Below are 23,281 nucleotides of genomic sequence, written 5' to 3'. Positions count from 1 at the left end.
GGTGTTGTAGGTGACAGTGGTGGAAGAAGTCAGTTTGCATTCACTGGTAATCCATTTTTTTTTTTTTTTTTTTTGCCATTTATGCTTGAATCTATGTCTGGTTTCTGTTTTCATGTACTCTTGATTTAGGAGGATTTAAAAATTTTTTTTGTTTCTGTCTCAGTAAGAAAAACTCTCCCAACCTTTCAGCATAATATCTGCCTCTTTCATGTTTATTATGTTTAGATTTTCCTTCACAGAATCATTAAATATTTTGAAGGTATTTCAGGCTTCTGCTGTTATTTGACTCTTTTGGGGTCCTCCTATAAGCACATCCTCCCTGCTTCCCAAAGCCCTCTAGTGTTTCACTGTTGAGGCACCTCCTCTTTGCCTTCATTTCCCTTGGCTACATTCCATTGGTTTACTTCATTATTGATCTCCCTCTTGTGTGGCTATTCAAAAGAGATCGATTTTTATCATTAAAAATATAGTATTATTTTCCCTTAATTAGATGTGTTTTGCTGTTTATTATGTCAAGATGGAAATTATGCAGTTTAAATCATGTATCATTAAAGGCGTGGAAAAATGATAATAGCAACCAGAATTGAATTATTTTATAAGTCCTCATTTGATAGTATTATTTTGTAGGTTCCTAGGGTATAATCAGTAGGACTTACATTGCAGATCTGTTTCTGTTTTATATTGGAATATTTTCTTCAGTGTGAGCTAAAATAATGAAAAGTATATGCTCTGACAAAAGGATTACATTTTTGCTGTTTTCACTAGTTGTCTTCGGAAGCCACCTCTTACTTAAAATATTTCTATTTATATGAAGCACAGTATTTCATATTGATGGAAACAGATCTTAATGGGTCTAAATTATTGTATGTGCCATTTGGGTTAGAAAAAGGAAGGAGTTCCTGACATTAATGGCAATTAAACATTTAAGTAAATATAAGAGAATTTGTCACAATTAGTTGAATTTTCTATTCATTTCTTTGAACACAAGAGAGATGTTAATCTCTTTTGAACATTTTAAGAGTGACTCCACCAGGCACAAAACTAGGGTGAGTTATTCTCAGGATGCTTTTTATCCTTGTGTGCTGTGCTGTGCTCAGTCACTTCAGCCTTGTCCAGCTCTCTGCGACCCCTTGGACTGTAGCCCACCAAGCTCCTCTGTGCAAGGGCTTCTCCAGGCGCGAATACTGGAGTGGGTTGCCATGTTCTCCTCCAGGGGATCTTCCTGACCTAGGGATCAAACCCTCATCTCTACATCTCCTGCATTGGCAGGCAAATTCTTTACCCCCAGCGCCACCTGCAAAGTCAGCTTTCTATCCTTAATGACTCAATTTTCATACAATTTCTATAGAGCTTGTTTGGTTCCATTTAACTGATTTGCGGTTTAGGTTCTTCTCTTCCTCTGAAAACACTCAAAAGACCTGTACCGCATTAAGGTTCTTCTCTTATACTTCCTACAACTCCACTCTTCTGGTTGAACTGTTTGCTTACCCAGAGTTAGTTTATTTTTGCCTTGAACTGTTTAGGCCACTTGTGTTCATTATTATAATTTCGCTATTTAATTAATACTATGAAAACCAGTGAAAGATGGGTACAGTCTTTGCATCTGCAAAGTCCAGGTAGACTGTCTAGAAGAAAAGTGAGTCACCAAGGGAAAGACATTGTAAAATGCTGGAAAACATTGTAAAAGATGTAGATGAATTCTGTACTTAAAAGCCCTCACAGGGGTGTTTTAACTGAAACATATAATCATGATTATTCGAGTAAATAAGGTGGAACTCCTATCAGTCAGAGTAGAGGCCATATTTCTTCCTTAAAAGCTTGGCTAATTGGTTAACACTTATATATTTTAAGCTAAAATAAAATCTTAAGATGTGAATGCACACTTCCATTTTGATTCCCCACTGTAATTGACTTTGTTTAGTTATTAGCTTTTGGAGTCCAGTAAGAAGGCTGATTGTAGATACTTTCAGATGCGTGGTGCATATGCCTTCACAACTGCAACTAGTTTACACCATAGCATGTATTCTCAATGCTTCTACTGATTTTTTTGTTGTTGTTGTTGTTAATTTGTTTTATTCTTTGGTCTCTTTGAAGAACTATATGTGCCTTGAGTACACCACCAAAGCATTTGTATTTTGTACATGAAATACTTAAATTAGTAAGATGTACACTGCGAAAACGAATAGAAGATTTATGAACAAGTTTCTTTTAAGTACTTGCTATCTGTTTAGCTTTTAGAGATTAAAAACATTTTAAGGCATTATACCCCCAGATGACTGATGGCCTGGGGAAGAGATGCTACTTCTATTCGCAAATGTATATTTTTGCTATACAAAGATTATTACAACAAAGTACAGCCTATTTCCTTCCTGTGTTTTAATACAAAGGCTGTCATGAAAAGAAGAGACCAAATACAGGCAGAACTGGATTCCAAAGTTGAAGCTTTGACGTCCAAAAAGGCAGATACTGATCTGGTAAGTTTTTAATTTTCCTGTTATAATCGTGTAGAATTCATTGTCTAAGATTTTATTAGCTCCATTACATGCTTGTTTTAAGCATTCAGTAACTGATGCTAAAATTCCTTCCGAAAATTGATTATACATTGCATACCATGTGAGTCTGTAAACTTAAGATGCTTTTCTGCCTTTCTGTCTTACATTTTTTTCTTACAGTGAGTAAAGTATGAAGTTAATTTTGTAAAATTAGAATGTTTGAATAAGCTATGGAAAAAAGAACTTAACATTGTTCCAGATGGTTAGTAAGTACTCAGTAAATAAATCTATTTTTTACTAGCTTTATAAGAAAATTTTATAAACTAAATTGGTGTTCTTATATATATTTTTTAGTTATTATAAACATCTTTACAAAGGAAGTATATTTGTTTTCAAGTTTAATTCTTTCCATAAAATACTTTTTTATGGAAATTTTTAAACATAGAAAAAGATCTAATAACATAATAAACTCATATATCTATCACTGGGTTTCATTAATTCCCAACATTTTGCCTGTTTATTTTTTTAACCTCTTTTCTCATTTTTTTTTGAAATATTCAAAAGCAATTTTCAGACATTATATTTTCACCCAGAATAGGTTAGTATTTATATTTTATTGTCTTTGTGTATTTTCACAGTAATACTATCCAATCAGAATTGTTATTATCATTTTAAAATTGAGATAGAGGCTTGAAAGGTAGAGTAACTTGTCCAAATTTGTACAGTTCTTGAAACAGTGGTGGCACTGGAGGTGATGGGATCACTTGCCTGCCTCAGACCATGCTGCCTCTTGGAGAGCAAGTATAAATATAGGAAAAATTGCTCATTACCCTGTTAACTTTCATTGAATTCTCTATGGAAGAGCTTTCCCTAATTTTATTTTTAATTTAAGAAATTAGAACACACTTCTGTCATCTGAGTGGGTGAATCCTTGAAACCCTCCCTGTTAATCCATAGTACTATTACTGCCCATCCCAACTTGGCTTGGGGCTTAACCTCTCTCCTCCCTGCTCTAATTTTCTCTCTAGCTTTAATAATTTTCTGACACAAAAGATGATAGTCTTACTGATTTTCCTTTTATCTTCTCTTTCTTCCTGTTTTCCCCTGTCCATAATCTAAATACTTAAAGGGTAGGAATTTTTTAATTGTTTCCTGAAGCATTCTCAGCCAAAAGAACAATGTCTGGTACATGGTGGACAATGAATAAATAATTGTGAACGAATAAGAATTGCAGTGATTGCTCTAATTGATAAAACGTGTTGAAGGCTTGAGACAATGTCTCTACAAAGTCAGGCTTTCTGTTAAATGTTGAGATTTCACTAAATAATGATTGTGAATTACCCTCATCTTTCTTAACTATCTTTATTTTTCAAACTCAAGTTTATTCTCCTGAATAGAACCTGAGTGGGGAGTGGTACGCTGTTATGGACAGAGTAGGAGAATGGAATCTGTGAAAGAGAGAAACAAAATGTAGAACAAATGAAACCAGTGCTTGAGGGGAAAATCATTTGCTTTAACCTCAACAGAGGAGAACAAAAAGGAAAAAAAAGAGGAAAACCAAGATTAACCTTTTCAATACAATAAGGGATGTGCTCAGCTGCTCAGTCATGTCTGACCTTTTGCAACCCCATGGACTGCAGCCCACAAGGCTCCTCTGTCCTTGAAGTTTTCCCGGCAAGAATACTGGAGTGGGTTGCCATTTCCTGCTCCAGGGGATTTTCCCAACCCAGGGATGGAACCCTGCAACCCACTCATCTCTTGCACATCCTGCATTGGTAGGGTGATTCTTTACCACTGTACCAGTTGGGAAACTCTACAATAAGCAATATATATATGTATATATGTGCATATATATTTTTTAACTTAAAGGATCAACTGGAAGGAACAAAAATGGGTGAGCACATGTAATACAAAATTATAATTGTATCATTGGAACTGTAGAATTTTTTAATTTGTTAGATAGTTTTTGAAGATATTTAAATTCATGAGATGTTGAAGTTTGTGATTAGATAAAAATTTGCCCTTGACTAGATACTAGAAAAAAGTACAGTATTTTAAAGTTTCAGGAGAATAGTAAAATGGCTTAAAAACCAAGCATCTGTTCAGAATGGCTTATATTCGTATTTTAAATTGAAAGGAAGAGTAGTTGGGATTGTTCCAACCACAGAAATACAGGAAAAAATAGCTTAGGCCCAAATATGGCTAGGCTTTCCCAACTCAACTAAAAAACACATTTTTTCTTTTCATTTGACTTGCAAATATTTTGTCTTTTTGCTCTATAAAAATTTCCTTGATATCCCGTTATAACCTGATGAGCCATCTGTGTTTTTGCTTTCATTGTGTGTGTGTGAGAGAGAGACGTGTCCACTATAAAGTATTTTTTACCTACTTAGATTCTATGCTGTGAGATTGGAGAAATTTGAAGCTTTAATTATCTGCATTATTCTGTAAGATAATTTTTATTAAGATCTGAAAAAGAGATGTTTATCAAAGACATTACAAGTATTTTTTTGTTACCTATCAAAAACAGATCCTAAAATGCACAGGCACTAATTTGATGATTTGTGAATGGTTCCACTTACATTTTCATGTCGTTTGTTTATATACCTCACTTTGAAATACCTGTGTTATGATGATATCTTTGGAAGCAACCTTCCAGGGTTACTCTCAAAATGAACCTGCTGTGATTGGTCATGGAACAACCAAAGGGAAGTTGCTTAGAAATATGCAGGATAGGGTCACCATGGAAACGTGCCCTTGTGAGGTCCTTCTAAGGATCCCTCCTTTGCAGTCACCATGGCGACCCTGGCAGAGAACTGAATAGAGCAATCTATCCTGGTTGTTTACCATGGCAACTCAAGCAGGGCCACTTTGGAGACAACCCTGGGGCCATTTCTATGGAGACCTGCTGGGGATGCCTTCAGAGGCTCCATCAAAGTCACCTTTGGGTGGGATGCTATGTGCAAACCCGACGAAGCAGCTTGTAATGCAAAGGATAGTGAAATGAACCTCTGCCAAGGAGGGCAAAGACTAGGGGAATTATAATTATTGGGTGGAAATAGAGCCCTGATGCAACTGACATTTCAGAGGTCATGTTAGACATATCAGATGATCTTTATGTGGCCTATGTGCCATGTGAATGCAAGGCTCTTGTCTTTTATCTTGCCTGTAACTTTGTATGTGCTGTAAACTGGCAATTATGGCATTATTATTAGTTTTTCTCATCACATAAATATGCCCACAAAAATTATATGCTTTCCTGCAAACCAAAATAATGTTTTAGAGTGAATTCCTTGATTTATTACCTGAGTAGTTGTAAAGTGGCTGCTTCTTAGAGTTGCGGTTTGTACTTCTTGTCTCACAACAATAAAATTAATGGTTTCAAAATGACCTCAACTTAATAAAGACTAGAATAGTCATGTGAAGGTCAGTTCAGCTGTTCATTTAGTGTTTTGTCACTTAGACTTTGGGGTTAGATAAACCTAATATCAAATCCTGTCTTATTTGCTTATTAAATCTTAAGACACACTTGCTAACATTTTAAAGCCTCATTTTATCTTTGTATAAAGGGGGAGATTATTAGTGCTTTTCTAATAGCCTTGTTAAGGATTCAGTGATAAAATGCAAGTCAGTTACTTGGGTCATGTGAATAGAAAGCGCACAGTGATTGTTAGCTGTAGTTATTTTGATGGCTTTACAGCAATTTAACACTTGAGTTGGGTCCTGTAAAACGAGTAAGGAATTGTTCCTTGAAGACTAGTGAGTGGCAATTATGAAGAGTAGTAAAAGCTGAAACAAGTGTGAGCAACCCTGTTGACATGTAGTGAGCAGGGTGCCAGAGAATGTGGAGCAGAAGAATCCTTTGCAGGATGTCGCTCTAAAGGTGGATTGCAGTCAGATCAGAGAGGAGCCTGATTTGTCAGGATGAAGCATATGGGCTTTATACTTTGGACTGTGTGGTTCCAGCAAGGGCCTGAAGTGGTGGTTCCAGAGTTGCTGAGAAGAGAAATTTGAGAGAGACGTAGGTGGGAGATAGAATCTGAAACACTTAAAGAATGAGGGTGGCCCTTGTTTCAAGTTCTCAGTGACCCTTAACATTTCTAGTTCGCAAGGAAAGCAGATTGTGGCTCAATAAACTGAACTGTAGCATATAAGGGAAGAAGAAAATTGGAGATGTGGAACTTTATGTCATGATGAGACAACATTTAAGGCAGAATATTCAACGAAACATTTTATCAAATGTTGTTGGATACCTAACATATAAGAGATACTAATCCAAGCACTAGGGAGAAAATAGTGAAGAAAGACCCTCGTGAGTCCTAAATTCTAGAGACAGAGACAAAAGCAACAAATAAAATTTATAGTGTATTGTCATATATGATAAGTGTGGAGAAGAGGCAGTGTTGGGGAGCAGTGTGATTTAAAATTAGGGGTCAGGAAAGGTCTTACTAAGAAGCTGTTTATGTAAAACCCCAGAAAGTTGAGGTCTTGAGCTTCATGAATACCTAGCAGAACATGTCAGGCAGTGGGGACAGTACATGCAAAGTGGAGTTATGCCTGTGTGTTTCCTGCAAAGCAAGGAGACCAGTGTTGCTGGAGTGGAATGAGGATGCAGAAGAGCTGTGGGAAATGAGGTTGGAGAGGTAAGCAGGGGTCAGATCATGTAAGATTGTAAGATTTGGTCTCAACAAGTTAGGAAGACCACAGTGGAACAGAGGAGTGACCTGGTGAGACTTGTTCTAAAATGACTACCGTGCTTGGGAAAGACAAAAGGTAGTGCAAATGTGGGGTGTGCATGGAACGGGAGGCCAGAGCTGCAGACTAGCTCTTCCAATCCCAGGGCACACCCTAGCTTGGACCCGGGCAGAAGCAGTGTGGAGTGGTCAGGTGCTGAGGATATTTTGCAGATACAGCTGTTGCTATTTGCTGTGCTATGAATTGTGAGTGAACAAGGATTATACCACGGTTTTCAAACCAAGCAAGTGGGAGTTAAGTGTTGGCACTGAAATGGCAAAGACTTTGGGAAGAACATGGAGAAGGTGAGTAAATCAGATCTGAGTGTATGAAGTTGGTGTACCTGGAGATAATCCAAGTGACGTGTTGAGCAGGGACATATGGAAATCTGTATAAAAATCCAGAGGTCAGGGAGGGACCCAGCTGGAAATTACTAGCAGATAAGTTGTAGTTAAAGCCATGACATTTGTTCAGATCACTAAGGGATGAGAAAAAGAGGCCCCAGGACTTCATAGGACTGAGCCGTGATATATTCCAGCAAAAAAAAAAAAATCAGAGATGAGATGGCTAGTTATGAGAAAGAAAGGGAATTTATATAGCTTTGGCTGGGGGTAGATAATTTGACCAATAAGATGAACTAAACAGATTTACTTGGGCTTCCCTTGTGGCTCAGCTGGTAAAGAATCCACCTGCAATGTGGGAGACTGTGGTTCGATCCCTGGGTTGGGAAGATCCCCTGGAGAAGGGAAAAGCTACCCACTCCAGTATTCTGGCCTGGAGAATTCCATGGACTATATAGTCCATGGGGTTGCAAAGAGTCAGACATGATTGAGCGACTTGCATTTTCACTTTCAAACAGATTTACTTAGGGTCATTCAGCTTTTTTAATCACTTCATGTTTATGAGGTATTTGTAAAACAATTTGATACAGAATAAGGTAAGTGTAGATAGTAAGATATTTTAATAGACACTGAGAGTTATATGCTCTGATAAAGAAGATATTAAAAAACAGATATTCAGTCAAAGTAAGGAAATCTCTGCCTGTGATGAAGGTATAACAGTAACTGAGATTTTGAGGAAAACTCAAATATTTGGAGGAACTTGTGGTTTTTGCAGTTTAGTTATAAGTTTTCAGAGTCAGAGCTTCTGTTTGAAAATGCTTATTCATTTCACTGTTTAACTGTAAGATAAATAAGGTTCATCTGTGCTGCTAAATAATGCTGCATATCCATTTTATTTTTATTTTTATTTTTGAATGGATGATTTATAGTTTGCCACTCAAAGCAGCATTCAAATATAAATGAATATGAATACATTTGACATTTAGCAATATGTGCATGGAATCTGAGAGTTGGATCTAGATATATGCCATAGCCGTTTAGCAGTATATTTATGTGAGCAAAAATAAAAAATGCATTTTCATAAGATCGTTACAGTTTGGATTTGCATATAGCCACATTCAGAAGATACAAACAGACACCAAATTTATTTAATCTGGTCCTTGCTTCATGTGAGTTGCTATTTTTGAACTGGTTTTTTACTCCTATACTGAAATTGTGGTTATTAATCTTGAAATGTTCTCGATACTGTACTAAATGCTTTTTAAACTTTAAAGATATAACATTGACATAGCTTTTTTTTTTTTTTTTTTTGGAGTCAGGGCAGAGGTTGGCTCTACCTTTTCTTGCATATTTGTTACTTCACTTCTCTCTTCTGATTTTTTAACAGATTTATTCCTTTCTATAGGCCTCATTTTCTAGTGTCTATTTTTCTCTCTCTGCTTCTTTTGTGTCTGTTTGCTTCTACTTGGGTTTCTCATGCACACAGATGATATGCATATGTACATATGTACACACTCACACAGCAGTGAAAGACATGATGTTATACAGTGAAAGAAGAAAGGACTTTCTTTTTGTATGTTTCCTTTTATCAGTTTATCCTAGAAGATATCCAACAGACTTTTTCTCCCATCTCATGGTGAGTCCATGATCAAACTAGTACTTTGGAGTAGAAATGTGACCATCAGTACTGAATTAGACCAGCTTGAAGCTGCCCTCTGATGCAAATACCTAAAAAATAAAAACGAACAAACTGGGGCTTTTTGTAGTAAGAGGGAGAATGGGGAATGGATTTGAAGTAAATAGTTAATAAATATGTGCCTCACATACACAGTGTAGCTGTACATTGGAGTTGTAGACACACTACTGGTTGGGAATCCAGGTGAGTGAGTGATGAAAGCCCTCAGTAGCTGTCCTCCCAGAACAGAGTACCAGGCAGTGCCTAGAATCCCTCTCCCTCTGAACCATCACTGGCAAGCCTCTCATTTAGGGCATCATTGGTTCAAATGGTTGGAGAAAAACTGTTTGCTGCTATTTATATATCTTGTAGAGGGTAATAACAAGTATTTGATTAAAAAGCAAAGAATCATGTCAGTTCTATGAATAAGAGCCTATTGAGCCTAGATCTTTATTTGAAATTTTACCAGGTTACTTTTCTCCTCTGTTATTTATCTCATGGCATTGCAAGTAGAGTAGTATCTGAAAAGTGTTTAATAAAAGATCTTAAACCCAGTTGTAGAATTGCATGTGATTTTAGCCATAGCATTGTGTGCCTTTGTAGTTTAGGACAAGTTACTTACATTCTCCTTGCTTTAGTTTCCTCAACTATAAAAGTTGTGGGTTATACCTTCCTTAGAGTATTGTTAAGTCAGCCTGTGAATACTATGAGTGCAGTATCTAGCTAGGTAGATTGTAAATATTTTGTATTTGAAATATATATTGGATGTCTCATTCAAAGTTTGGAAAGTGGTAACTGTAATCCTGCTTGTTAGATCTTTACATTGCTTTAAAAAAAAATGAGGTAGTAATTATCTTGAGTTAAATAGTGACTGCTCCCGTTGCCCCACCTGATCACTAGGCAATTGAATATATAATTTAAAATGTATATGAATATATACTGACCCTTAAAAAGTTTGTGATTTTTACTCCAAACAGTTGTTTTACTAAACAGCATTTAGCATTGTACCATTGATTAAAGGACATTTTAAAAAAGAGAACCATTAATCTCTTTCTTATAAGCATCAGCATCACTGACTACTTTCTAATTGTTTTCCTTTATGAGGACCCCTGAGAAAAGATTCATTTATGTATCAGCACCAGCAATAGGATTTAATTTCTCTGGAGCCATTAACTTGTTTTCAGTGTGTGCACATCTTAGGTTTTATACCTATTCCTAGCCCATTCTTTATCCCACTCTTTACATTAGTTTCTAGAATGTTGAGAACCCCAATTCTGATCTACTTCTATCTGGCCAATGTGTTTTGTGTTTCTAACTCACTCCTGGATTTACCTTGTTTTTCCCCTACTTTTGTTTTCCCTTTGTGCTATTGTCTTTATCTACTTTGTTTAGTTCAGTTCGGTTGCTCACTCATGTCCACCTCTTTGCCACCCCATGGACTGTAGCATGCCAGGCCTCCCTGTCCATGACCAACTCCCGGAGTTTATCCAAACCCATGTCCTTTGACTTGGTGATGCCATCCAACCATCTCATCCTCTGTCGTCCCCTTCTTCTTCCACCTTCAGTCTTTCCCAGCATCAGGGTCTTTTCAGCTGAGTCAACTCTTCACATCAGGTGGCCAAAATACTGGAGTTTCAGCTTCAACATAAGTCCTTCCAGTGAACACTCAGGACTGATCTCCTTTAGGATGGACTGGTTGGATCTCCTTGCAGTCCAAGGGACTCTCAAGAGTCTTCTCCAACACCACAGTGCAAAAGCATCAATTCTTCAGTGCTCAGCTTTCCTTATAGTCCAACTCTCCCATGCATACATTATTACTGGAAAAACCATAGTCTTGACTAGACGAACCTTTGTTGGCAAAGTAATGTCTCTACTTTTTAATATGCCTTCTAGGTTGGTCATAGTTTTTTTTCCAAGGAATAAGTGTGTTTTAATTTCATGACTGCAGTCACCATCTGCAGTGATTTTGGAGCCCAAGAATATAAATTCTGTCACTGCTTCCATTGTTTCCCCATCTATTTGCCGTGACGTGATGGGACCAGATGTAATGATCTTAGTTTTCTGAATGTTGAGCTTTAAGCCAACTTTTGCACCCTCCTCTTTCACTTTCATCAAGAGGCTCTTTAGTTCTTCTTCACTTTCTGCAATAAGGGTGATGTCATCTGCATATCTGAAGTTATTGCTATTTCTCCCGGCAATCTTGATTCCAGCTTGTGCTTCTTCCAGCCCAGCATTTCTCATGATGTACTCTGCATGTAAGTTAAATGAGCAGGGTGACAATATACAGCCTTGATGGACTCCTTTTCCTATTTAGAACCAGTCTATTGTTCCATGTCCAGTTCTGTCTGTTGCTTCCTGACCTGCATACTTCTCAAGAGGCAGGTCAGGTGGTCTTGTATTCCCATTTCTTTCAGAATTTTCCACGATTTGCTGTTATCCACACAGTCAATGGCTTTGGCTTAGTCAATAAAGCAGAAATAGATGTTTTTCTAGAACTCTCTTGCTTTTTCGATGATCCAGCGGGTGTTGGCAATTTGATCTCTGGTTGCTCTGCCTTTTCTAAAACCAGCTTGAACATCTGGAAGTTCACGGTTCACATATTGCTGAAGCCTGGCTTGGAGAATTTTAAGCATTACTTTGCTAGTGTGTGAGATGAGTGCAATTGTGTGGTGGTTTGAGCATTCTTTGGCATTGCCTTTCTTTGGGATTGGAATGAAAACTGACCTTTTCCAGTCCTGTGAGTTGTCCAAATTTGCTGGCATATTGAGTGCAGCACTTTCACAGCATCATCTTGTAGGATTTGAAATAGCTCAACTGGAATTCCATCACCTCCACTATCTTTGTTCGTAGTGATGCTTCCTAAGACCCACTTGACTTCACATTCCAGGATGTCTGGCTCTAGGTGAGTGATCACACCATCCTGATTATCTGAGTCATGCAGATGTTTTTCATACAGTTCTTCTGTGTATTCTTGCCACCTCTTAATATCATCTACTTCTGTTAGGTCCATGCCATTTCTGTCCTTTATTGTGCCCATATTTGCATGAAATGTTCCCTTATCTCTAATTTTCTTGAAGAGATCTCTAGTCTTTCCCATTCTATTGTTTTCCTCTTATTGCTTTGCACTGATTACTGAGGAAGGCTTTCTTATCTCTCCTTGCTATCTTTGGAACTCTGAATTCGAATGGGTATATCTTTCCTTTTCTCCTTTGCTTTTGGCTTCTCTTCTTTTCACAGCTATTTGTAAGGCCTCCTCAGATAGCCATTTTGCTTTCTTGCATTTCTTTTTCTTGGGGATGTACAATGTCAGGAACCTCTGTCCATAGTTCTTCAGGTACTCTGTCTATCAGATCTTAATCCCTTAAATCTATTTCTCACTTCTAATGTATAATTGTAAGGGATTTGATTTAGGTCCATACCTGAATGGTCTAGTGGTTTTCCCTGCTTTCTTCAATTTAAGTCTGAATTTGGCAATAAGGAGTTCCGTGATCTGAGCCACAGTCAGCTCCTGGTCTTGTTTTTGCTGATTGTATAGAGCTTATCCATCTTTGACTACAGAGAATATAATCAATCTGATTTCAGTGTTGGCCATCTTGTGATGTCCATGTGTAGAGTCTTCTCTTGTGTTGTTGGAAGAGGGTATTTGCTATGACCAGTGCGTTCTCTTGGCCAAACTCTATTAACCTTTGCCCTGCTCCATTCTGTACTCCAAGGCCAAATTTGCCTGTTACTCCAGGTGTTTCTTGACTTCCTCCTTTTGCATCCCAGTCCCCTATAAGGAGAAGGACATCTTTTTTGGGTGTTAGTTCTGAAAGATCTTGTAGGTCTTCATAGAACCATTCAACTTCAGCTTCTTCAGCATTACTGGTCAGGGCATAGACTTGGATTTCTATGATATTGAATGGTTTGCCTCAGAAACGAACAGAGATCATTCTGTCGTTTTTGAGATTGCATCAAACTACTGCATTTCAGACTCTTTTGTGTCTGTGCTGGCTACTCCATTTCTTCTAAGGGATTCTTGCCCACAGTAGTAGATAGAATGGTCATCTGAATTAAATTCATCCATTCCAGTCCATTTTAGTTGGCTGATTCCTAAAAGGTCGACATTCACTCTTGCATTCTCCTGTTTGACCACTTCCAATTTGCCTTGATTCATGGACCTAACATTCCAGGTTCCTGTGGAATATTGCTCTTTACAACATCAGACCTTGCTTCCATCACCAGTCACATCCATAACTATCCAGTTGATTTTGCTTTGACTCCATCTCTTCATTCTTTTTGTAGTTATTTCTCCACTGATCTCCAGTAGCATGTTGGGCACCTACTGACCTGGGGAGTTCATCTTTCAGTGTCCTATCCTTTTGTCTTTTCATACTGTTCATGGGGTTCTCAAGGCAAGAATACTGAAGTGGTTTGCCATTCCCTTCTCCAGTGGACCACATTTTGTCAGAACTCTCCACCAAGACCTGTCTGTCTTAAGTGGCCCTATAGGACATGTCTCATAGTTTCATTGGGTTAGACAAGGCTGTGGTCCATGTGATTAGACTGGTTAGTTTTCTGTGGTTGTAGTTTTCAGTCTGTCTACTCTCTGATTGAGAAGGATAAGAGGCTTATGGAAGCTTCCTGATGGGAGAGACTGATTGAGGGGGAATCTGGGTCTTGTTCTGATGGGCAGGGCTGGGCTCAGTAAATCTTTATTCCAATTTTCTGTTGATGGGCTTCCCTGGTGGCTCAGAGGTTAAAGTGCCTGCTTGCAATGCGGGAGACCTGGGTTCAATCCCTGGGTCCAGAAGATCCCCTGGAGAAGGAAATGGCAGTCCACTCCAGTATTCTTGCCTGGAGAATCCCATGGACGGAGGAGCCTGGTGGGCTATAGTCCATGGGGTTGCAAAGAGTCAGCCACGACTGAGTGACTTCACTTCACTTCACTTCACTTCTGTTACTGGGTGGAGCTGTGTTCCTTCCCTGCTATTTACCTGGGGCCAAACTATGGTGGAGGTAATTAAGATAATGGTGACCTCCTTCAAAAGATCTCATGCATGTACTGTTACACCACCAACCCATGCCTCCACTGGAGACTCCTGGATACTCACAGGCAAGTCTGGGTCAGTGTGTTGTGGGGTCACTGCTCCTTTCTCCTGATCCTGGTGCACAAGGTTCTGTTTGTGCCCTCCAAGAGTCTATTTCCCAGTCCTATGTAAGTTCTGGCAGCTCTGTGGTGGGGTTAATGGCAGCATCCTTCAAGAGGGCTTATGCCATACCCAAGTCAGCTGCACCCAGAGCCCCTGTCCCTGTGGCAGTCCACTGCTGACCCGCACCTCCATAGGAGACGCTCACACACAGTTCTGTCTCAGTCTCTGTGGGTCCCTGGGTCCTCGTGAGCACAAGGTTTGTTTGAGTACTCTCAGTGTCTCTGGTGGGAATGGGGTTTGAGGCTAAATGCAAATTTGCCCCTACTCTCATCTTACTGGGGTTTCTCTGACCTTGGATGTGGAGTATCTCTTCATAGCCAGTCCATCAAAGCACATCTGCTGCTCCTGACTTTGGATGTGGGGTACCTCCTCATGGCTGCTGCTCCTGACTTTGGACGTGGGGTACCTCCTCATGGCTGCTGCTCCCAACCTTGGACGTGGGGTATCTCCTCTTGGCTGCTGCTCCCGACCTTGGACGTGGGGTACCTCCTCATGGCTGCTGCTCCTGACCTTAGACGTGGGTTATCTCCTCTCGGCTGCTGCTCCCGACCTTGGACGTGGGTTATCTCCTCTCTGCTGCTCCAGCAGCTCCAGCGCTGTTCAGCTGCAGCTCGCCACTCCTTTAAACTAGTTGTAGGATCTAGTTGTGGAGGGCATCTTAAATCTAACATGGAGCAGAAATAATAAATTTAATGACTGAAGTAAAATGTTCCAGATAATTTCAAAGATCACACTTTTAAAAACATATTTATGACCTCCCACCTCCAAAATGTGTTCTTATTTTTTTAAGAACCCTCCAACCCCAGCATATCTGATGTGAACACAAACTTGAACATCAAACTACTTGTGTTAACAGTATTAACCCAGAAAATTAGGAGATGTCTGATGGTGAAGTGAAAAAATTGTACTACTTCCAAAATTTTTACCCATAACATTTGCTTAGGGAAGTTATTGCATTACTAAGGTTTACTGATTTGAAAATGGAACATATAAACTTATGGTCTTGATGAATAAGGCCTGTGTACCTTTGTGGTGGGTGAGGGTGGATGGAGTTGGTGGAGGAGAAAATGAAAGAGAGGCAGTGGAACATTATGGTAAATGACTTTTAAGGGAGGGTTGTAAGCTCTGTGTCTTTCTGTAGGAACATTTTTTTTTTCCTCTCCACTGTCTTGACTGCAACAGAAAAATAACAGATGGATAAGTAAAAGGAATAGTTTAAAATTCCAGTCATTTCTTCACAGGATTTAAGAAATTCTATGTATAGTGTCCTTGTGGAATTGTGGTTTGGTTTGTGGAGTTCTGCCTACCATAGATATAATAGTTTAAATAGCTGTCCCATATAGAAACTCAAAATAGATTCAATTTCCTTTTAATTTAGACTTTTTGTTAATAAGAAGTGTGTCCTAAGGGTCTATCTTACATATCTCTTTCACTCCCAGCCCTGCCTGGGCATCAATAAATATTTGATTATGCTTAGAGCAGGAACACACTGGGAGTCTGAAGCCTGCAGAGGGCTTTGATTTGCTTTTACTTAACTTGTGACTTTAATCACACGTTTAGTATTCTTTACCCATGAACATGCAGAAATAATGCTTACTTTGAAGAAACTTTTTTTGAAGATGAATTAATGTTTATAAATCTAGAGCTTGTGTCAGTAAAAATTTTGGTAAGTTAGAAGAAGAAAGTATAAAAGACTAATGTATTACAAAATATCTAATGATATCATAGAACATTATATAAAGTATGAATCTTTTCTAAATAATACTTCTAAAAATTAAAAAAAGCCTATTTCTACAAAGAACTAGAAATCCTCTTCTGTACAGTGCCATATGACTAAATTAACTGCATTTTGATTTATTATATTTCTCAGTTTTGGAGAGTAAACTTTTTATTCTTACTAAATCTTAGTCAATAGGGAAGCGAACTTAGTGGGGAATGCCCCAATCAAAGTTCCATTCAATTTTCAAAGAGGTTCTAGACTCTATCTCTTGCTTTCCTTTCTGAAGCATATTTAGCGTTTGTTCAGTCCCTGTTATATGACAGGCACTGGCCAGTAGTTTACATTTACTATCCCTTGGAATAGGAAATGACAACTAACTCCAGTATTCTTGCCTGGAGAATCCCATGGACAGAGGAGCCTGGTCCATAGGGTTGCAAAGAGTCAGACACACTGAAGCAAATTAGCATGCACACATGCATACAATGAATAATACTATAAGGTCTTGAGTCTCATACTTGAGTCTCATTTTCATATATGAGAAAATAGAGGCCTAGATTGTCAATCAGCCAAGAGTTGTGAATTCCCTCCCTTGGCTTTTGTGACCTTTTATGCTGAAGATTGAGGCCAGTTATAGTAACTTGTTTGATACTTCCTTAGTATTAAATTGTCAATATTTGACAGGAATATTATTCAAGTGATGCTGTGATCTATGTGTTTGGTAGCACATGAAATTTATTTGTCCCATTAACAAAGAAAGGTAATGCCAAAGAATGCTCAAACTACCACCCAATTGCACTCATCTCACACGCTAGCAAAGTAATGCTCAAAATTCTTCAAGCCAGGCTTCAGCAATACGTGAACCGTGAACTTCCAGATGTTCAAGCTGGTTTTAGAAAAGGCAGAGCAACCAGAGATTGAATTGCCAACATCCGCTGGGTCATCAAAAAAGCAAGAGAGTTCTAGAAAAACATCTATTTCCGCTTTATTGACTATGCCAAAGCTTTTGACTGTGTGGATCACAGCAAACTGTGGAAAATTCTGAAAGAGATGGGAATACCAGACCACCTGACCTGCCTCTTGAGAAATCTGTATGCAGGTCAGGAAGCAACAGATAGAACTGGACATAGAACAACAGACTGGTTCTAAATAGGAAAAGGAGTCCATCAAGGCTGTATATTGTCACCCTGCTCATTTAACTTACATGCAGAGTACATCATGAAGAACACTGGGCTGGATGAAGCACAAGCTGGAATCAAGACTGCCGGGAGAAAGATCAATAACGTCAGATATGCAGACGACACCACCCTTATGGCAGAAAGTGAAGAAGAACTAAAGAGCCTCTTGATGAAAGTGAAAGAAGAGAGTGCAAAAGTTGGCTTAAAGCTCAACATTCAGAAAACTAAGATCATTACATCCGGTCCCATCACGTCACGGCAAATAGATGGGGAAACAGTGGAAACAGTATCAGACTTAATTTTTTTGGGCTCCAAAACCACTGCAAGAAGGGGATTGCAGCTGTGAAATTAAAAGATGCTTACTCCTTGGAAGGAATGTTATGACCAACCTAGACAGCATATTAAAAAGCAGAGATACTACTTTACCAACAAAGGTCTATCTAGTCAAGGATATGGTTTTTCCAATGGTCATGTATAGATGTGAGAGTTGGACTATAAAGAAAGCTGAGCACCGAAGAATTGATTCTTTTGAATTGTGATGTTGGAGAAGACTCTTGTGAGCCCCTTGGACTGCAAGGAGATCCAACCAGTCCATCCTAAAGGAGATCAGTCCTGGGTGTTCATTGGAAGGACTGATGTTGAAGCTAAAACTCCTGTATTTGGCCACCTGATGGGAAGAGCTGACTCATTTGAAAAGACCCTGATGCTGGGAAGGATTGAGGGCAGGAGGAGAAGGGGACGACAGAGGATGAGATGGTTGGATGGCATCACCGACTCAATGGACATGAATTTGGGTAAACTCCAGGAGTTGGTAATGGACAGGGAGGCCTTCCATGGGGTCGCAGAGTCGGACATGACTGAACAATATACTCTTTGGTTCCACTTGGTTAAGGTGATGTGTGCCTAGCTTCTCCATTGTAAAATCACTCCTTTCCTTTTATAAGTAGTAAACATTTTGTGGGGTGCACCTTTGAGGCTGTATAATTATTTCATTCCTTACCTTACTTTAAACTTTAAATTGATATGTTTGTGTGAGTGTATGTGTGTTGGTTTTCTATTTCAGTCAGTGGATTTTAGTCCATTACTATCCCTATGTATTTTGATATATTAATTGCGTGTTTGACTAGTAGGACCAGTTTGGCAAATGGAACCATCTTCAAACATTTTTATTACCTTTTGACACATTCCCATCATTCTTTGCTTGTTTCTGGTATAACAAGACATTCTAGGCTCTTCTTGCACTTTTCTTGCCTGAGCACTGGAATCAGCCATTTCTCTAACAAGCCCTGGTTAGTATATTTGGAAAAAATTATGTTTAGGACATAGTATTAATATCTTGCCATTAGATATGTTCATTGCTTTTTAGATATCATTATTCTGAGATCTGAGTGGACATAGATACAAAACATTTCTGTATAATCATACATTTTTATATCTATATTATATTGTCTATTTATATGTATTAAAAACAGCAATTTCATACCAGCACCTCCAACTTAAACCCGGTAGCATGAGACTTCATTCTAGTTTTCTTTCTTTCCATATTTGTAGTTCCTTTTCTGACTATGATAAACAGACTCTCATTATCCTTTGCATATCAACTTATTTGATTGATTTTCTGTTTGTAAGCAATCCTGCATAACTCATGTCATCTTCTTTCCTAAGTGGAGGTACTCCTCACCTCACCCCACTGGACCACAACCACGAGGGAGAGGGGCATCCTCTTTTCTACTCTAGGATCTTGTTCCACGCTGGCCTCGGCTCCCCCATGCTGCCCACATGGAGTATGCACTTTCTCCCCCTGACTGGGCTGTTACGTCCCATTCCGGACCACTCTTTGCAGGGACGACCTTACCATCTTGCCAACACCTTCACATCCTGCTCTGGGCCACCATGCCTTTGCCTCCCTTCCTCCCCCAGCATGGACACCATCTTTGCTCTGCATTACCAAATAAGCTTTAGGACTGAATTGTTCGGGAAGTGAAAGGGGAGAGGAAGAACTGATGGTTGCTTTCAGGTGCTCACTTTGTTTTCCGCGTGGGAAGCAAAAAAACGATTGAGTCCAGTGCGATAGGAAGGAGATGAGGATGGCATAAACCAAGGTGATAGTAGGGAGATTTTGATCAGAAAAGTTAAGTGATTTGTCCACAGTTGTACAGTTTGTTAATTAATAGAACAAGAACTATAACCTGGCACTGTTCTCCCTGGTCTCTTATAAATACCTTTACCCCCCTAATAGATGGGTTTGAAATCTATTAGGGTGTAAGACTATGAAGGCAGATAATAATTATATTCTACAAAGATCAAAACAAAAAAGGAATTTTAAGAATCTAGTGATTTTTTTTAATCCCTTCAAAAAATATATATATTTAGAATCACAATAAATCAGAAATTGCAACTTGGAAGCACATTTGGAGCATGTAGAGCTGTGATTTCAGAAAGCTGAAATTCTTTTTTTCCCTTCTTTCAAGGAATTATTATATAGAATTTTATTTTAACCAGTCAGTAGTTTTAGTTACACTAAAACTAATGGGTGATGATGATGATAATAAGAGCTAATATTCTTTAAGCACTTACCATCTGCTAGGCAGGGTTCTAAGTACTCTAAATGCCTTATTTAAGTCTCACACAATGCAATGAGATAGATAGTATAACTTTCCTCATTTTACAAATGTGAAAACTGAGGTACAGAGAAAAGTTACTGGCTCAGTATTGCATGTGTAGAGGTTGTTGAAGCAGGACTCCAGAAATTGTGCCAATAACTTGAAAACTATATTCTGAGGTAACCTCTGAAAAGATCCTTATCACATGCTTCAGATGACGAATATGGATCATTTAGAGTTTTCAATGTAAAGTCTTGTTGCCATGCCTGCTACAGGACATTATTGGTGATTTGAAATGTTCTGTGATAGTGAGCTGGCAGTTTTAATGGTATGAAATTTAGAGTAAATTGACCTGCCTTGCTTATCTCTCAGTAAAAAAAAAAAAAGAAGAGAATATGAAATGAGTTAAGGAGGCATAGTGTATGTCAGTGGTTCTAGTAGCAGCGTGGCTGGGCAGGAGGGTAAGAGTTTTGGATCCCCAGGTGCAGTTTCAAAATAAACTGCAAACTTGCAGAGGTTCTGTCCTTCCTGGAGGCAGGTTCTGTTGCTACTGAAACCCTTTGACAGAGAAGCTTTTAATCTAAAATGAGTAAGAGAAAGGACAAAAAAATACATTCAGAACAAATCTCTAATGCATTAAAAGACCTTTCACAGTCCCTCGCATCAGGAAAATGCTGGACACATTCTTCATATTCCATTAATGAGGATATAACAGGGCATGCATGTATACCACATAGGGTCATCACTATCACATGTAGAAATGCACGCGTTAGGTTGTGACATGAAGTCACTCAGTCATGTCTGATTCTTTGTGACTCCATGGACTGTAGCCCACCAGGCTTTTCCATCCATGGGGTTTTCCAGGCAGGAATACTGGTGTGGGTTGCCATTTCCTTCTCTAGGGGATCTTCCCCACCCAGGGATCGAACCCAGGTCTCCTGCATTGAAGGCAGATGCTTTACCCTCTGAGCCACCAGGGAAGTCCACATGTAAGGTTACCTTGGCAGAAATTTCCCAAAGATGATTCCACACCAGTAGACAAGACTTTCATCCAATGTCAAATTTTTAGCTGTGATGTTTAGATTAACTTACTTATACACATTTAAGATCACATACATATATGAATGTGTAATTCAGTTTACACATTAAATGACTTATTAATGTAGAAATATCACCTTTTGCACTTCCACATGCATCTTCAACACCCCTTTGAGTCATCTAACATTCTCTTTTCAGTGGAAGAAGTGATATGGTTATACATTTCAACAACCAGAAAGAAGGAGCTGAGTCTCTGTGTCTCTGTCTCATTTTTAGTCCCTGTATGTGTCCTTCAAATGTTGTCTCCAACCACCAGTTCTCATTTGTAGAACATTAGGAATGTCAACATTTCATTGTTCCCAAAAATGTATTTCTTGATCTCTAACATAAGCAATTAGCATGTTGCTTAAAACCCACCAAAATGATTGATTTGAACATATCATATAGTGTGTGTGTGTGTGTGTGTGTGTGTGTGTGTGTGTGTGCTCAGTCATGTCCATCTCTTTGCGTCCCCATGGACTATAGCCTACCCTGCAACTCGGTCCATGGAATTTTCCAGGCAAGAATACTGGAGTGGGTTGCCATCTCCTACTCCAGGGAATCTTCCTGACCCAGGGATCGAATCTGCGTCTCCTGCTTTGGCAGGCAGATTCTTTACCACTGAGCCACCTGGAAAGCTTGTAATAAATTCACATGGTTCAATATTCATAAATTTTAGAACACACATTTAATGAAGTCTCCTTCCTGTCTTATATTCTATCTCCCCAATTCCCACTCCCCACTTGTATGCATGCTGCCGTCTGTTACTTTTGTAGCCTTCCAGTTTACTTTATGGATGTGCAACAAATAGAATATGCATTCTGATTTTACTTTTTAATGAATGTAATAATATGCTATAAAGATTTCTGTACTTTGCTTTATTAATATAACACATCTTATATCATTCCAGTTGTTAGTCTTTTATAGCTACATGATCTTCTGATATATGCATGTACCAAAATTTATTTAATCTGATTCCTACTGGTGAAAATTTATTTTTAACCTTTTGCTACTCTAAGCAACGCTTCAGTGAATACCTTGTGCATGCATTATTTGTGAATGTGCCAGTAGATCTGTGGAATAAATACCTAAAAATGAAATTGCTGAACCAGAGACTATTCAGTTTTGATAGTTCATTATTAATTGTTCAGTCTTGAACAAGTTGGCTAATTTCTTGTCAACTTTGTTTCTTATCTTTGATAGGGATTCTGATGGAAAAGAAATTAATGTCTGAAAAAACCTCAAGAATTCACTTGATTAAAAGTCTAATGTACACACTACATCAGCAAAGATAACATTTCGGTCACTAGACTTTTTGATCTATCACCTAAATATTTTTGAGCACATTTCCCCACATGTATATATTTTAAATTTACTAATTATCTCTACTTATACTACTATACTTATATATTTTATCTTTATCATAAACTATGCATGTAAGTTAAAAACATTACATGAGTTAAATAGAAGGTGGTCAAAAGGTACAAACTTCCAGTTATCAAATAAGTGATGGGGATGTAATGTGTAGGGTGGTGACTATAATTAATAATACTCTATTGTATATTTGAATTGCTAAGAGAGTAAATCTTAAAAGTTCAATAGATCTCATCACAAGAAAGAAGTATGGTAAATATGTGTGGTGATGGATGTTAGCTAGACATCCATATTGTGGTAGTCATTTCTCAATATGTACATATATCAAATAATTTTGTTGAACACTTGAAACTAATGTAATGTTTTTTGTCAACTGGCTCCGCTGTTCATGGGATTTCCATGAAGAATACTGGAGTGGATTCCCATTTCCTTCTTTAGGAGATCTTCCCGACTCAGGGATCAAACCTGCATCTCCTGTGTCTCCTGCATTGGCAGGCAGATTCTTTACCACTGAGCCACCTGGAAGCCCCCAATAAAAAAGAGTTAAATATAAATGGAAGTTCCTTCATGTAGCCTATGAGCTATCTGATATATGCCCTGAAATTTATGGACCCCTTATGGAATTTTGTAATATAGTAGAGTTGGATAACAAATTAGGGAACCTGGAAACTCTGGGAGAAAGTTACAAAAAAGTAACTTAAACTTCAATAAGCATTCCTTTTTCTTGTTAGTAAAATGGGGAAAATAATATTCATATTATGGATGTATAGTGAGAATTGAATGAGATAATATGTGAGATATTGTTTGGTTAAGTAGTGAATAAAAATATTTAATGGCAGAAAATTGGATGACCTGTGAAGGTCTATCAAATACATGCTTAGATTTGGCTTTGAAACAA

General features: G+C 38.4%; 1 protein-coding gene across 4 annotated transcripts in view; it reads left to right on the top strand.

Moving 5' to 3' along the window:
- SNX7 (sorting nexin 7) overlaps positions 1 to 23,281 on the top strand; it is a 108,071-nt gene that overhangs the window by 47,654 nt on the left and 37,136 nt on the right. For all 4 annotated transcript variants that reach the window (XM_043876153.1, XM_043876151.1, XM_043876156.1 and 1 more), the window contains exon 7: positions 2,388 to 2,474. In XM_043876153.1, coding sequence (XP_043732088.1) covers positions 2,388 to 2,474 — 87 coding nt within the window. The remainder of the gene's footprint in view (positions 1 to 2,387; positions 2,475 to 23,281) is intronic.

This window comes from Cervus elaphus, chromosome 20 (assembly GCF_910594005.1).
Source record: "Cervus elaphus chromosome 20, mCerEla1.1, whole genome shotgun sequence".
NCBI lineage: Eukaryota > Metazoa > Chordata > Mammalia > Artiodactyla > Cervidae > Cervus > Cervus elaphus.
The sequence above is the reverse complement of the archived record's forward strand: the minus strand, read 5'-3'. Positions and strand labels throughout refer to the sequence as shown.